Consider the following 17,288-nt stretch of genomic DNA (forward strand, 5'->3'; position numbering starts at 1 on the left):
AGGTCCCACCGTAGACCACACACCGCTTCAATCTGGCTTAACAATCCGTGAGAACTAATTGGGTAAAACTTTAGCCTTTAGTATCACATTAAGTATCTCGTTCAGGATTTAGTATAAAATACTTGAGTCTGGTAGAAATTGTGCATCGTGTGGCTGATGGGTGTAAATCTAAATCAAGCATTAAAACTTTAATAGGAGCCTTTTTTTAATCAGGACACACGATCCAATTTAACAAAATTAATAAACATTCAAAGAACAAAATGTCTTTTTACACTTGTTCCTTCTTTGTAATGTGTCACAATAGCATTTTCCCCATTTGTAAATATCATTAATGTTAACGTTAAACTATTACAGCTTGGAGACAATGACGGTCCCATGCAAACGCAGGAGACAAGCAGGGACGTACTTGGAACCAGAACAAGAACAAAAAACTGGAAACGTCAGTGGGTAATTAGGAGAATGTGCTACAGGTGAACCTGCAGCTGGGTAATTATCAACCTCAGTCAGGTGAGCAGGGAACTCAGAGAAGACAGGAGAAGACAGGAGAAGACAGAGACATCTACTGACGGGATGTCAGGAAACCAGCTGGGCATCTTTTTTCGGTACCTCAACATAAAACTGCTTTTGTTTCCCTTCATTCTCTTCTTAATCATCAACGTAATGATTTATTATTATTTTATTATTATTAACCTTTATTAAACCAGGAAAAAAACCCAATGAGATTAAAACCCTCTTTTACAAAGGTGTCCCGGCCAAGACAGGCAGCAGCAGGTGTAAAACACAGTTACAAAATAACACAATTAACACACAAACAAAAACTATAATATCACATATCATAATATCATTATTAATAATTTACAAGCAAATTAGGAAAAACAAGTGCATGTTATGTAGTCGGTCTCAAAAAACACTTAGTTTGGATTTAAAAGCAGTCTATGAAATTAACACGGTTAGTTTCCAGTCTTTCTGCAACTTATTCCATGGAAAAGGTGCAGAATGGACAAAAGCCTTTTCACCCACTTCAGTATATTGAACAGGAAGCAACAAAGAATCTTTTGGATGGAAAGAATAAGGCTCAGCTGGTTCTCTGTTGAATTAAAGTACAGATGTAGGTAGGCAATAATCCAAGTATTGCCTAGTAAGTGAACATATATCAATGACTGATCCTACAGGTGGCCACAGCAGACAGTCCTACCCGAGAATATAACTGGCAGCAGGGTGTGGACACTTTACAATTAGTGATGAATCTCAGAGCAGCACGATGAGTCAAGTGTTCTGAGACATTGAGCAGAAGCTTCCACATACAAAAGATCTGCATCCAAACCAACACAGACAAAAAAGTTGCAGCGACAAGTTGCTGTTTTTTTTTGCATTAAAAGAAAAACACAACTTGTTTCGAAGATAAAAACTCAATTTTAACATCAGGCTCTTCACAAGTTTTTCCACATGAGGGTGGAAAGTGAGGGAGTCATCAATCAAGACACCCAGGTTTTTATAGATGTGAACCTCTTCACATTTGTGGCGTCTTCCTAGAATTAGAAAACAACATCAGCTTAGTCTTGTCTACATTGAGAACTAGTTTTAAGCGAAGTAATCAGTGCTGAACAGCAACAAAAACCTTCTGCAGGGATTCAATGGTCGGAACATGAGCTGATCCACAGCAGTAAATGATTGTGTCATCAACATAAAAATGCAAATGAGCATCTGACACATTTAGACCCAAATCCTTGATAAAAACAGTCAAAAACAGTGGACCTAATGCAAAACCCTGCAGCTCCCCCTTCTGGACAGAAACCAATTCAGAACACAGTCCATCATATTTAATGCACCAAGTCCTATTACTGTGATCATTAGTAAACCAACTTTTAAAATATCACGGTCAACTGTGTCAAACGCTTTTGACAAATCAATAAAAAGTGATGGACAATGATGTTTCTTGTCCACTGCAATAATAATATCTATGTATTATGTGACAAATCATTTAATATTTATATTACTGATGTCCAATTAAATAAGTTTTCTCTGTATTTTTGTTTTTTGGCCTGTGGTCATTTGAATTTCAGAATTAGCCAATTTCACTGTAGTTTTTAGTAAAAGTACAGGAAGACAGCAGTGTTCAGTAGCACATTAATGTACATTTGGTCTCTAGTGAGTCACTGACGTGTTAAGAGTAGTTTTGTTGGACAACAATGGAGGTTAACAGCACAGAGAAGACAACTTATCCCATTCAAAACTTATTAGGAACAAAGTTGTTTGTGGGTATTTTCACACATTTATCGTTTCTCCCTCCTGCAGCTCACACAGGGAGAGGGAGGAACCAAGGAAGCCGAGCTGGAAGCCAACTCTAAATGCAGGGTAGACGGGTTCAGTGAAGGTGGTGCTGAAGGTGTGGAGGTGGGTCAGTTTATCAGAGGAGACTCTGTAGAAGGACAAAGTGCCAGAGGACCAGTCCAGATACACTCCTACTCTGTTAGAGGAGGAGGAGGGAGCAGGTAGATCTGTTGTTCTGGTGCTGTGAGAAACAGAGTAACTGGTCCCAGAACAGTACAGACTCCAGGACTGATGGTTTCCTCCCAGCATGCACTCAGTCACGTCTTCTTTCCTGCCGATTCCTCTGTAGGTCACTCCCACGCAAACCATCCCCTTCCACTCCACCTCCCAGTAACAGCGAGCGGTCAGACCAGTTGTACACAGCAGCTGTTTCCAGTAGAGAAATCTCTCTGGGTGATCAGGATACGGCTGCTCTTCTCTCGCTGTTGTTACTTTTCTGTTGTCGTCAGACAGTTCGAGGTTTCTGTGGACTGTGTTTGTATCCAGACTGAGATTATGAGCATCTGTGAGAGCAACACAGGAGCAGAGTTTTAGTTCTAGTTCTTCTGTGGTCCTAAAGGTTTCTACGTTATCTTTGTTGTCAACACAGTTTAATGAATCACTTACACTTTCTCAGACCTGGTCTCAACATGCAGGATCCACCATGATCCACTCTGGACAAAGATACACAATCAATTCAGTTAATGTCCATCATTATATTCTCTATTATTTATACAGTTTATTTTATTTATTTATTGTCATGTTCGGTTTGAGAGCTGGACATTATGCTTTGAATTTTAATTTGCTGGATTTCATTAAACTTTCATGAGTTTCCAGAGTCTGTTTCCTCAGTCACAGATCAGTTCTTAGTACCTGAGAGTGTCCAGTCTCCAGTGTGGATCCTTCAATCCAGCAGACAGCAGCTTCACTCCTGAGTCTCCTGGATGATTGTAGCTCAGGTCCAGTTCTCTCAGATGGGAGGAGTTGGAGCTCAGAGCTGAGGCCAGAGAAGCACAACCTTCCTCTGTGACCAGACAACCTGACAGTCTGCAGACACACAATACAGATACACCACATTTGAGAGAGCAGTTGTCAACAAACCACAGGGTCAGTGGTTTGACTCCCGGTCCTCCTTGCTACCATCTGAAGTGTCCCTGGGCAAAACACTGAACATCCGAGTTGTCTCTAGTGTTACTAGTGTTGCTATTTACTTGTAAGTTGCTTTGGATAAAAGTGTCTGGTTGTTGTAATTTTAGATTCAGTTTGACTTTTGTCCACTTAGGATCATGAAAATTATTCTTCACATTTCATATTTTAATAGCGGTGTAAGAAGGTGTAAGAAACTTGACTGTGTGATGATCATAAAAGCAGGAAATTCTTCAAACCTGCAGATGATTATTTAACCTTCTCAGTGTTTCCCTGAGAAGATGTTCAATGGAGAAATGGACTGAAACTCTTTGGCCTTTACTGCTCCATCCTAATAAACAAACTGCCGAGTTGATGAATTTTACTGCAGCCACAGTTTCCTTTGGACAACACTTACCTCACATTTACATAAGGCTGAGAAATTCTAACCTGAGAGTTTCCAGTTTACAGTGTGGACTTTTCAATCCAGCAGAAACCAGATTCACCCCTGAATCCTGCAGGTCGTTGTTACTCAGGTCCAGTTCTTTCAGAGTAGAAGACGGGGAGCTGAGGACTGAGGACAGAGCTTTGCAGCTTCTCTTTGAGAGGTTACAGCCACTCAACCTAAAGAGACAATAGAAAATCAACATCAATGACAATAAAAAAATGACTCATGAGGCCTTTTAGATGGGTGTCTTCCCTCATACAGCCTAATTGTGCCATGAGCTGGTCATCCCCGATTTTACGTGTTAGTTCTATTTCATGACAATAATGTCAGGATCAATTTTCAAGATATAGAAAACTGTCGGAGTGATGCTCATGTCTGCAAAGATAGAACATAAACCGTGGGGTTTTGCTAACTCGGGTACATTCTACGACTGAGACCCTGCATTACCCTTAATGGACACCTTCACTATCATAGGAAGGAAACAGACAGATCCCCATTTCCCTGCTGCTACAGTTAGATCTCAGGTCTGACTGAGGACATTGAGCTCTTGCTGCAAGCTTTCTGTCTGAAGAAGCTTCAACAGTGACCTTTAAGAACTATCTGTAAGTTCGGGCCATTATAGGCGCTGGTTAAAAGGTACCAGGGAAAACATTAAAAAGAACATTTAGTTGCAGGAGTTCCCTCACAGCCTAAGTCTGTGACGACTGTAATGTGAGGCTGATCTGGATTCTAGTACTGCAGTAATAGGGTATCTGCAACTATCTAATAAAATGATACAACATGTCTCCAATTAACTGTACTTACAGAACTTTCTTGGAGACTTTGACCACAGGCAGCAGCTTCAGCAGAGCCTCCTCTGAAGCAGAGTATTTCTTCAGGTCAAACATGTCCAGATCTTTTTCTGATGACAGTAAGATGAAGACCAGAGCTGACCACTGAGCAGGAGACAGTTTCTCTGTGGAGAGACTTCCTGATCTCAGGTACTGTTGGATCTGCTCCACTAGAGAACAATCATTCAGTTCATTCAGACAGTGGAACAGGTTGATGCTTTTCTCTGCAGACAGATTCTCACTGATCTTCTTCTTGATGTACTGGACTGTTTCCTGATTGGCCTGTGAGCTACTTCCTTTCTGTCCCAGCAGGCCTCTTACGAGAGTCTGGTTGGTCTGCAGTGAAAGACCCAGGAGGAAGCGGAGGAACAAGTCCAGGTGTCCATTTGGACTCTTTAAGGCCTTGTCCACAGAACTTTGGTAGAAGTCTGTAAACTTACTCTTTATTGTTTTAGTAATCTGGGTGGTTGATTTGGGTCTTGACAGCAGATTGACTTCAGAGTTGATGAAAGTCAGATGGACATGAAGAGCAGCCAGAAACTCCTGAACACTCAGATGGACGAAGCAGAACACCTTGTCCTGGTACAGTCCTCTCTCCTCTTTAAAGATCTGTGTGAACACTCCTGAGTACACTGAGGCTGCTGTGATATCAATGCCACACTCTGTCAGGTCTGATTCATAGAAGATCAGGTTTCCTTTCTGCAGCTGCTCAAAAGCCAGTTTTCCCAGAGACTCAATCATCTTCTTGTTCTCTGGACTCCAGTGTGGATCCGTCTCAGCTCCTCCATTATACTTCACGTTCTTCAGTTTGGACTGAACCACCAGGAAGTGGATGTACATCTCAGTCAGGGTCTTGGGCAGCTCTCCTCCCTCTCTGGTTTTCAACACATCCTCCAGAACTGTAGAAGTGATCCAGCAGAAGACTGGGATGTGGCACATGATGTGGAGGCTTCGTGATGTCTTGATGTGGGAGATGAGTCTGCTGGCCTGCTCCTCATCTCTGAATCTCTTCCTGAAGTACTCCTCCTTCTGTGGGTCAGTGAACCCTCTGACCTCTGTCACCATGTCAACACACTCAGGAGGGATCTGATTGGCTGCTGCAGGTCGTGTGGTGATCCAGAGGCGAGCAGAGGGAAGCAGGTTCCCCCTGATGAGGTTTGTCAGCAGCACATCCACTGAGGTGGACTCTGTAACATCAGTCAGGATCTCATTGTTGTTGAAGTCCAGAGGAAGTCGACACTCATCCAGACCATCAAAGATGAACACAACCTGGAACTCTTCAAACCTGCTGATTCCTTTGGTTTCAGGAAAGAAGTGATGAACAAGTTCCACCAAGCTGAACTTTTTCTCTTTCAGCACATTCATCTCTCTGAAAGTCAATGGAAATGTGAACTGTATGTCCTGGTTGGCTTTGTCTTCAGCCCAGTCCAGAGTGAACTTCTGTGTTAAGACTGTTTTCCCAATGCCAGCCACTCCCTTTGTCATCACTCTTCTGATTGGTCCATCTCTTCCAGGTGAAGCTTTAAACATGTCTTCATGTCTGATTGTTGTTTCTGGTCTGACTGGTTTCCTGGATGCTGTTTCAATCTGTCTGACCTCATGTTCATCATTGACCTCTCCAGTCCCTCCCTCTGTGATGTAGAGCTCTGTGTAGATCTGATTCAGAAGGGTTGGGTTTCCTGCTTTAGCGATGCCCTCAAACATGTACTGGAATCTTTGCTTCAGGGCAGATTTGAGTTTAATCTGACATGGTGGAGAAACAGTTTCTGAAGGAACAAGCAACCAATAATATTATTAAACAGTTATTACTGAACATGTGATTTATTCACTATCTACAGTTAGGTTCATACTTACCTAGTGCCTGAGGTCTGGAACCCATGAACATCACCAGATGCTGGGTTACTTACCCATTGATTCCCTTCAAGGTCTCTACTGCAGCTGTGTTCAGTTCCTGCTGGTTTTGGGGTTTTTCTACCTTCAAAAATTGAAGTGCAGCTCATTTGGATTCAGGTCAGTTTGTTCACTTGGTCAATGCAGAATATTTTTCTTCTTACATTTACATTTATTAATTTGGCAAATGCTTTTCTCCAAAGCAAGTTACAAATGAGTGAAAATCTAAGTCAAGGAGAAAACATCAAAGTGCTATCAGAAGAAGTGTTTTGTTTCATAAGACGCAAGTGTAAGAAAGACCAGAAAATATATTTTTTTTATTTTTTTGTAGATTTAAATACATATGAACATGCGGAAGAGTTCTGTTTTCAGCAGTTTTTAAAATACTGGGAGTGAGTTTAGTAGCTCGTTCTACCATCATGGGATCACTGAGCTGCTTGGTGTCTTCTGTGTGGTGCTGGAACCACCAGATGTTGCTCATTGGCAAAGAACAATGGACTGGAGGGATTGTAGACTTGAATTAGGGAGTTGAGGTCAGCAGGAGCTGTTGAGGTGATCAACCTGTAGCTAAGAGACAGAGCTTTGAACCTGCTGCGAGCAGCTACAGGAAGCCAGTGTAGAAATCTGAAGAGTGGTGTGACATGAGTCCTTTTTGGCTGATTGAAAATGAGGTGAGCTGCTTCTATGTCCTAAAATATTCCTGGGTTGTTTTAACAAAACAGTTTAGGTCTCAGTCCATCTACACTGTCCAAAGAGTTTAGACGCATTTAGTCCCACCATCTGTAAACACAGGAGAAGCAGCTTCTGTGGCAGCCTTACACATCCACACTATAACACCACCTCCACCCTGCTTCAGTTCATCAGCAGCGTCTCCCCTTCTGCAAACTCCACCACAGTGGTTTTCTGTGGTTTTTCTGAGTCTTTCACGGTCTTTTCGCACGTCGGTGTGTCTTTCATAAGGAAGTGGACTGTTCTACAGAGTCTATTGCATTGACCTGACATGAATCCAGTTGAGCTCTGTTTAATGTAGATTGAAGGCAAATTGCTGCTAAAACCAGCAGGAACTGAAAACAGCTGCAGTAAAGACCTGGCAGAGCATTACCAGGAAATAAACTCAGAACCTGATGATGTGTCTTGGTTCCAGATTCAAACAGAGGCTGAATGCAAAGGATTAACAACCGTCATGAAACCGATGATCTAGTTTATGACTGTGTTTGTTTATGGTGCTCAGGAGACAGAGCGGGTCGTCCACTAAATGTAGGTAAAGTGGTTCTATTATCCTCCAGAACACATGTCCAAGAGGTGTTGAGCGAGATGCTGAACTGCAAGTTGTTTGTGTGTAAAGTGAAGCTTAAAATGCACATTTCGTCCAAATACCATTGAAAAATGTAACTTCTACACAGTTCATCCCGTTTTTCAAACAAACCCAAAAATTAAAGCTGATGTTTTACACTTCACGTACATCCTGAGTGTCACTATCCAAATATATATGGACCTAACTGTAAGGCAGTTTTTGTTTCTATCTCCTCTGTTAATCCTCAAAAAGAGGAAAATACGTTTGATTAAACTCCAATAGTTATAATACTGCACTACTGATAAACAGGCACTAAAGGAACCAACAAGAACCAACAAACAGAACAGACGATGGGGCCAGTGGACGGGTTCTATGTCCTAAATGTCCTCTTACTGCTGTGCAAACATTCAGCCAGCTCCTCCTGCTTCATCGTCCTCAGGAAGTGCAGAGTGATGCTCAGAAAAGCCTCCCTGCTGCTCCTCCTTTGCTCCTCGTCCTCAGCGTCCCTCTGCTTCTCTAAAGGCTCTGTGTAATCTGGATTTAACATCCCCAGGAACCTCTGCAGCTCGCTCCTCACAAACGTGACAATGTTCTCCTCGAGGAGCTGGATCAGAGACACAGAAGAAAGTCACATGCAGGAATTCAGCTGCTGGAAAGATTAGATTCATGTTCAGGTCAGTTTTGTCTGCTGTGAAAGTAGAAATGTTCAAACCATGAATATGCAATCCAGATCAGTTGGACGCTTCGGGACAGACTGAGCACTGGGCGTCTCTGACGTCTCTTGGTCGACCCTGAAGGAAGATGCAGTCCATGATGTCCACACACTGTCCCACTGTGATATGATTCTTCATAAAAAGAGGCAAAAACCCACCTGTCCCTGAAGTTGAGAGGATGACCTGCAGAATGGTCACTCTTCATGGACACACAGCTGGGTCCAGAGACGTCTGGTTTCCGATGTGAAAACCTGGAAGAACCCAAGTTGGTACAAACAAAGATCAGCAGGGTGATACTTTTCCTACTCAGCACGAGTCTCTTTCTACTTCCTGCCCTGATCATTCACTTATGTTCTACTCACAGAAAACAACCAATCAACTTCTTCTTTGTCTCTGGATTCATGGACATAAGGCTGATACTGTAAGTCCTACTGTGTGTCTCCTTGTGTCCTGAGGACTGCAGTACTGTACTTTGAAACATCTGCAACCAGCACCTCTGCACAGACTTTAACCCTCATTCCTCAGGTTGATGTCTTTAGAATGTCCCTGGTCTCCTCCTGTCCAAAAGTCCTATTATCTATTGTTATCTGACCTCACTGCTGCTTTTTCAGCCTCACCCGCTCTGATTTGTCTGTGGAAGACACTGTGTGGTTGTTCTTGTCCTTCATATAACAGCTTACACACTCATGCTGCTGCAGAGACACAGCTTCTGTTTTCTGATGAAGATGATTACAATGCTAATGCTGGTTGGGTTTGAGGAAAATCTCTGCTCATTGCAGCTTTTTCACCTTTGATTAAATAAGCGTCGTCCATCTGTGAAGGTCAGAGGTTCACCGATAGAGCGATGGCTCATGGACACACAGGTGGAATCAGGGGCGTCTGGTCTCTCCTGCTTATTCCTGATACAAACAAACTTCAGACTATAATGTGGGTTAAAACACGATGCTGTCTACATGTTAATGTGATGAGCAGTTCATTTCATTTAACAGATTTATCAGGAACGGTGCCAGAACAACTCTGAACATTCTAGAATGACCTTCAGCCTTTTACCTGGGCTCATTTTGACCTGCTTTAATACAGTGTATTAAATCAAACACGAGGACGCACATGTCAGACAGTCGTCGTAAAAAATGAATTAGGTTTATGGATAAACTGGAAGAAAAAGTCATAAAAATGTGTAACCAAAGGTGGTAAAAACAAATTCAGTGTGACAGGGTTTCTGCCACACAGATTTCCATACAAGTTTATTTGTATCATCTTTCCTTCAATCATTAACTTCAAAAAGAAGACAATAAAGACGTTACAGGGCCTTAAAGAAGCAAGAAGCATTAAATGTGAACCAAGATAAGAGTTTTATAGAGACACAGTGCATTTTTATTAGAGGAGTTTCTGCTAAATGATGTGGACGTTCTGTGTGACTGGTTACACATTGATTTGATGGTAAAACACAACTAACTGGAATGTGTGAGTGTTGGCTACCTGTCCATGTTGGAAATAACCTGCAAACACAGAAATTACCACAGTTAATGGAAAAACATTAGATAAAACAACATAACATTTTATGTAACATTTCCTCCACTACATGTATCTGACAGCTTCAGTTTCTTTTTCTGAAAAACAAACTAATGAACTAATAGAGGCTGATGTGTTATTGTCAGTGCTTGAGTTAAAATCAGCTTCACCTTTACCTGCTGCAACACTGATGCATCACACATGCTTCAATAATGAATTCATCTCATTAGTGTATTTGGATGCTAAGACTTTTATTTACAGTGTGAAGATTGTAGATTTCTGCAGAACCTTTATTTATTTATGAGGCTCATGTGGAACAAATCATCATGTTCACTACTATTAATAAAGTCCATCAATCAATGTGCGGTTTTTCAAAATAAGACAAGAGACAATTCAGTGATTCAGTCTGAGTTCATGACTGGAATAAAGTTCCAGCAGCTTGTTTTCTGAGGAGGAAACAGTAGAGACTGAAATAAAGATCATTCAAGTTCTGAGTTCTACTCACTCAAGTAATGATGGAGCTCAGATGTTTGTCCAGCAGCTCAGACAAAAACTGGTTTAGATTTCCCTCAATGCAGCAAAGTGAGGAAATTCAATGAGAACAGTGGGACTGTCCTCACTGTCTCAAGTCTTCACTTCTTTAAGATTGAACAAAAACTGTAAATAAAGCTCTAAGAACACGTCTGAGGTCAAAGTCTGATCCTTTATGGTCATTGAACTCCACCTGCTGCAGTAAAGTAACAACAGACTTCCTTCTAAACATGGTGGAAAATACCTGGTACTTTACATTTCTGCTTCTTGAGTAGTGGTGTTGTGTTATTGAGTAACAAAGCAGAGTTTCATGTTACGTCGCTGAAAGTCAGGTTTAACCTGACACCTAGTCTTTGTATAGTTTTATAATTAAAATATGAAAATGCACACACAAATAAATTACAGAGAAATCAAATGATTTATTAAACCTCAAGTTAAAACCACGAGTGTGTTCAGAATAATATTTAAAATCAATATATCAATAATATCTTTAAGTTGTTTTCAGACTGATGTTACTGTTCGTGTTGTAGCACATTTATTTGGTTTTCAGTCTTTTTGTCACCAAGACATCAGAATATTATGACTGATACAGATAATTAGTAAAAACATGTTTGATATATCTATAATACAGTTTACACTTAATGAGCAGTCAGCAACATGTTGATCCTGTAATGACGGAAGCTTCATTTTAAAAGGACCCAAAGACGAACAAGTTTACAAGGAATCATTTAGAACTGTTTCTAGAATGATCTGATTAAATCCACAAATCTGAAAAACTTGTGTGTAACTGAAAGTCCAAATCTGTCCAACACTGACACAGTGTCTCCGACAGGACAAGACTCCCTGCTCTACTCTGGACACAGTGACAACCAGGATCCAAACGACAAGAACCCAATTCCAGCATATAGAGGTTCAGTGAATGTGGTGTTGTAGGTGTGGACGTGGATCAGTTTGTCAGAGGAGACTCTGTAGAAGGACAGAGTCCCAGCAGGACAGTCCACATACACTGCTACTCTGTTAGAGCCTGAGGACCAGGACGAGGGGATGTTTGTTCCTTTATTGTTATGTTTGACATAGTAACTATTTTCATCATCATCATAATCATGACAGCACTCCAGACTCCAGGACTGATCATTGTCTCCAAACACACGGTCTCTACTTTGTCCTTTTCTGCCGATTCCTCTGTAACTCACAGATACATCAACATTTCCGCTCCACTCCACCTCCCAGTAACAGCGACCAGTCAGACCATCACTGCACAGCAGCTGATGATGATCAAATCTCTCTGGATGATCAGGATACAACTGATCCTCCTCCACATATTTCACCTTCCTGTTGTTGTCAGACAGTTGTAGTTTCCTGTTCACTGTGTTTGTGTCGATTGTGTGTTGACAGAAATCTGATGGAGAGAACAAGACACAAACAGCTGCAGTTATTAATCCATCATCTGTTCATTTCTTGACACTTTGATGAAGTGAATGAGTGATGTGACAGTTTGAAGATGGTTGAATGTTGCTGCTTTGTTTCCATCAATCTCATTAAAAACACACTTACACTTCCTCAGACCTGGTCTCAGCCATCGTTCTCCACCAGGCTCCACCCTGAAAGCACATGGACATTACATGGCTCTAACTGACATATTTTGGTGTATTTACATCTAAAATGTTTTTGCCTGCAGCAGGTGTCTTCATACCTGAGAGTGTACAGTCTCCACTGTGGAGCAGACAGCAGCTTCACTCCTGAGTCTCCTGGATGATTGTAGCTCAGGTCCAGTTCTCTCAGATGGGAGGGGTTGGAGCTCAGAGCTGAGGCCAGAGAAGCACAACCTTCCTCTGTGACCAGACAACCTGACAGTCTGCAGACACACAAAACAACACAGGAACCTTCACTGAACACTGGGCAGATTTGCAACTTTTGTTCAAGGGAAATTCTATTTGAGCTAAAGTTACAAATATATTTTTATATTAACCATTATCAGTTGAAAAATGTAGCAATTTAAAACTAAATTGTAAACATTTCTAAAAAAAAGTCTCTGAACACAAAAAGCAATGATCACATTTGCTAAAATGTAATTTACACAGAGGCTGTTATTTATTCATGTTAATCTGATTAGAAATGCTCAAATGTTACACAGGTGGATGAATCCTGACCTGAGAGTTTGCAGTTTACACTGTGGACTCTCCAGTCCAGCACAAAGCAGCCTCACTCCTGAATCCTGCAGGTCATTGTTACTCAGGTCCAGCTCTCTGAGACTGCAGGACCGGTAGCTTAGAAGCGATGACAGAGCTTCACAGCTTCTTTCTGAGAGGTTACAGACACTCAGCCTGGAGAGGAAATAAGGCAAAAACCGTTTCTTGTAGTCACATTTAACAGAAAACAGATAAGATCAAGCTACGTTTGCTCAGTAAAAGTAACATGTTAATTCTACACCAGGTTGGTTCCTAAATTTGGTGCGTTAGTCTCAGTTGTATTTTTATAACAAGCTACAGATCTGACAAAAAACAACCACTTAAACGTACTGATGAGTTTGTCTTTTTCTCCTTAAGTGTATTGCAGAATAAATGAAATTGAAAAATGTAGAGAATTATCTCAAATGATTTAAGACAAACTAAACTGATCTGACCTGAGACTCTCCAGTTTACAGTTCGGACTCTCAAGTGCATAAGACAGTAACATCACTCCACGATTCTGCAGGTCGTTGGTACTTAGGTCCAGTTCTCTCAGGCAAGAAGACTCAGACCTGAGAACTGAAGTCAGATTTTTGCAGCTTCTCTCTGAAATGTTACAGCTGCTCAGTCTGGAGAGGAAATAAATATGAACAGTGTGTTAGAGGTTCAGAAGTAACAAAAATCTCTGAAATAACAAAACGACTAAACACAGTTCTCCTGCAGAGAAGACAGTTGGAAGCTGCTACATTTGGTCATAATCTCCTTTGTTAACAAATAACATTTTGCAATTTTATTCTAACTAAGCTGAAGATGTGACCATCAGCGATAGAAATGTGATTTTGTCACCTGGGTTTCATTTAGATTTAGTCCTCTGAAAACATATCAGTTGAGCTGATAATCAGCTTTTGGAGTGTGTCTGTCAAACTAGTTCGTTAATCACTAACCTCTCAATTGTGACCAACCTGTTGATGTTTCACTGTGTAGTTCTCCTTTAACCATCCACATAGAAACTGAGCATCACTGCAGACATACGATCTTTAAGTCTCCTGTCTCAGTGGCTCGATTACGATACTTGTTAAATTACTAGTTGATATTTGAACATGAGAAGTTGTTCAGCTTGGAAATTGTCGGTCAACACGCTGTATTGGCCCAGTGGAATGAAGAAAGTCAAACTGTGTTGAGCAGGAATGGTGGTTGATCATCCAAATATAAAAGTAGTGTTAGGTGCAGACCATTTACTATTTACTGCCACCATCTGCTGAGAGTTACATCCTCTCATACAGACACAGGATGCAGTTAGTTGACCATTGCTACAGCTTTTGAGGTCCAGGCCCTTTTTGGACCAGACAAAATAATACAGTTTTCACTTTCCACTAGTTCTTTGATGTTGACTTGGTGTGTGGGTGTCCTCAGGCACAGGGCAGCTGTGTCTCAGTAACCAGAGTGGTTTGTCCATTAATCAGTGTAAAGACACAAAAAGGGTCCTTAGCCTGCTTGCTGCCATTTAGCAGTTTTTCTGTTCTGACTCTTTATTGTAATTGTAGCCCTACATATCTACAGGTGTAGTCTAAGATTGTAAATCATTCTACATTTTGTCCATATTCAGCAACATTTGAAGGGACACATTGAACTGTGTGTGCATGTGCACAGCAAAGGGGGAAAGAATTGTGAGTTTGGCCAGTTGATTACAGCAAATCGACCCAAGTGCTGCTCACAGCCAACAAAGAGGTAGAGAGGGACATGGAAGAAAGTCATTTTTAGTGCTAGTTAACCAAATATGGTACATTACCACTATGTAGATGGTTGAGTATCTTAAACATATTGATTCCTTCTTATAGCAACATGAAGAATGTTAGTAAATAAAAATCAATATCCACTGGTGTGATAATCCTAACAGTTTGTCTATGTCTGTAATGCCTGAATGTTTTCATGTCCTCAGCTGATTTGCTCCAATTTCATATTTCAGAAAGATGTTTGAGCTGTATGAATCACTAATATCAGAATTATTGGAGGTGATAAATCTCCACCCATTGAAAACAAACAGACCTTAGAGTCTCCAGTCTGCAGTGTGGACTCTTCAGTCCATTAGACAGTAATTTCACTCCTGAATCGTGCAGTTTGTTGTTACTCAGGTCCAGTTCTTTCAGACTAGAGGACTGAGAGCTGAGAACTGAGGACAGAGCTTCACAGCTTCTCTCTGAAAGGTTACAGCCACTCAGTCTGAAGAAACAAACAAAAAAAAAAAAAAAAACAATAAGTACATTTATTCTTTATCTCTGTCTTTCTAAGATTATTAATAAATGAATAAAAATACTTACTGAACTTTTGTAGAAGCTTTGATCACAGGCAGCAGCCTCAGCAGAGCCTCCTCTGAAGCAAAGTATTTATTCAGGTCAAACACGTCCAGATCTTTTTCTGATGACAGTAAGATGAAAACCAGAGCTGACCACTGAGTACGAGACAGTTTCTCTGTGGAGAGACTTCCTGATCTCAGGTACTGTTGGATCTGCTGCACTAGAGAACAATCATTCAGTTCATTCAGACAGTGGAACAGGTTGATGCTTTTCTCTGCAGACAGATTCTCACTGATCTTCTTCTTGATGTACTGGACTGTGTCCTGATTGGTCTGTGAGCTACTTTCTGTCTGTGCCAGCAGACCTCTTACGAGAGTCTGGTTGGTCTGCAGTGAAAGACCCAGGAGGAAGCGGAGGAACAAGTCCAAGTGTCCATTTGGACTCTCCAAGGCCTTGTCCACAGCACTCTGGTATAAGTGTGTCTCTGCAGCTTTTCTAGTCTCAGACATCTGTGAAGTGGATTGTTCTCCTGACAGCATATTGATTCCAGACCTGAAGAATGTCAGATGGACATGAAGAGCAGCCAGAAACTCCTGAACACTCAGATGGACGAAGCAGAACACCTTGTCCTGGTACAGTCCACTCTCCTCTTTAAAGATCTGTGTGAACACTCCTGAGTACACTGAGGCTGCTCTGATATCGATGCCACACTCTGTCAGGTCTGATTCATAGAAGATCAGGTTTCCTTTCTTCAGCTGCTCAAAAGCCAGTTTTCCCAGAGACTCAATCATCTTCTTGTTCTCTGGACTCCAGTGTTGATCTGTCTCAGCTCCTTCATCATACTTGACGTTCTTCTGTTTTAGCTGAACCACCAGGAAGTGCATGTACATCTCAGTCAGGGTCTTGGGCAGCTCTCCTCCCTCTCTGGTTTTCAACACATCCTCCAGAACTGTAGCAGTGATCCAGCAGAAGACTGGGATGTGGCACATGATGTGGAGGCTTCGTGATGTCTTGATGTGGGAGATTATTCTGCTGGCCTGCTCCTCATCTCTGAATCTCTTCCTGAAGTACTCCTCCTTCTGTGGGTCAGTGAACCCTCTGACCTCTGTCACCATGTCAACACACCAAGGAGGGATCTGATTGGCTGCTGCAGGTCGTGTGGTGATCCAGAGGCGAGCAGAGGGAAGCAGGTTCCCCCTGATGAGGTTTGTCAGCAGCACATCCACTGAGGTGGACTCTGTAACATCAGTCAGGATCTTATTGTTGTGGAAGTCCAGAGGAAGTCGACACTCATCCAGACCATCAAAGATGAACACAACCTGGAACTCTTCAAACCTGCTGATTCCTTTGGTTTCAGGAAAGAAGAGATGAACAAGTTCCACCAAGCTGAACTTTTTCTCTTTCAGCACATTCAGCTCTCTGAAAGTCAATGGAAATGTGAACTGTATGTCCTGGTTGGATTTGTCTTCAGCCCAGTCCAGAGTGAACTTCTGTGTTAAGACTGTTTTCCCAATACCAGCCACTCCCTTTGTCATCACTCTTCTGATTGGTCCATCTCTTCCAGGTGAGGCTTTAAAGATGTCTTCATGTCTGATTGTTGTTTCTTGTCTGACTGGTTTCCTGGATGCTGTTTCAATCTGTCTGACCTCATGTTCATCATTGACCTCTCCAGTCCCTCCCTCTGTGATGTAGAGCTCTGTGTAGATCTGATTCAGAAGAGTTGGGTTTCCTGCTTTAGCGATGCCCTCAAACATGTACTGGAATCTTTGCTTCAGGGCAGCTTTCTGTTTGCGCTGACAAGCCCCAGCAAAAGTTTCTGAATAAAACAGTAAATCATATCAGTGACTAGAAAAATGTCATATTTGCTTTACAGAAATTAGAAACAAAGCCACAGTTGAGTTTCGGATAAGAAACATTGATGTATGGATACAGGTGATGGAGAATGTTGATAGGAGATGAACTGAAACAAACTTTATGAAGAATCTACTGCTCCACCAGGTTGGAAAAAATAATGCTGGAATAATTTTCCATTTTCATGTTGAAATAGATGTGAATATATGAAGCTTAATGACCAGTGACCCGTGACTCTGATTACACTGTGATTCCTTGGCTTGAAGCAGATGTGGCTACAGACAGTGCAACTGGAAACCAAGTTTGCAGATGTTAAGAACAT

At 41.6% G+C, this 17,288-nt stretch overlaps 2 protein-coding genes across 3 annotated transcripts in view; both read right to left on the reverse strand.

Annotated features, from left to right (window-relative positions):
- Nucleotides 1–269: 269 nt before the first annotated feature.
- LOC137125463 (NACHT, LRR and PYD domains-containing protein 12-like) overlaps nt 270–17,288 on the reverse strand; it is a 382,261-nt gene continuing 365,242 nt past the window's right edge. The window contains exons 10-19 of one of the 2 annotated variants that reach the window (XM_067500950.1): nt 15,140–16,931; nt 14,868–15,041; nt 13,277–13,450; nt 12,804–12,977; nt 12,347–12,508; nt 3,886–4,059; nt 3,184–3,357; nt 2,938–2,984; nt 2,272–2,834; nt 270–1,529 (exon numbers count right to left, since the gene is read on the reverse strand). In XM_067500950.1, coding sequence (XP_067357051.1) covers nt 1,476–1,529; nt 2,272–2,834; nt 2,938–2,984; nt 3,184–3,357; nt 3,886–4,059; nt 12,347–12,508; nt 12,804–12,977; nt 13,277–13,450; nt 14,868–15,041; nt 15,140–16,931 — 3,488 coding nt within the window. In that variant the 3' untranslated portion in view covers nt 270–1,475. Of the gene's footprint in view, nt 1,530–2,271; nt 2,835–2,937; nt 2,985–3,183; nt 3,358–3,885; nt 4,060–11,052; nt 12,053–12,207; nt 12,255–12,346; nt 12,509–12,803; nt 12,978–13,276; nt 13,451–14,867; nt 15,042–15,139; nt 16,932–17,288 lie in introns of those variants that run through there. The other variant, XM_067500949.1, reaches the window with a different exon arrangement.
- On the reverse strand, nt 4,684–10,912 carry LOC137125502 (NLR family CARD domain-containing protein 3-like). The gene is made up of 7 exons (XM_067501097.1): nt 10,628–10,912; nt 10,090–10,109; nt 9,399–9,509; nt 8,769–8,861; nt 8,610–8,688; nt 8,291–8,501; nt 4,684–6,479 (listed from the first exon to the last, which is right to left on the reverse strand). The coding sequence occupies exons 2-7, from the start codon at nt 10,095–10,097 to the stop codon at nt 4,684–4,686; spliced, it is 2,298 nt and encodes a 765-aa protein (XP_067357198.1). The 5' UTR covers nt 10,098–10,109; nt 10,628–10,912.

Source organism: Channa argus, chromosome 4 (genome assembly GCF_033026475.1).
Source record: "Channa argus isolate prfri chromosome 4, Channa argus male v1.0, whole genome shotgun sequence".
NCBI lineage: Eukaryota > Metazoa > Chordata > Actinopteri > Anabantiformes > Channidae > Channa > Channa argus.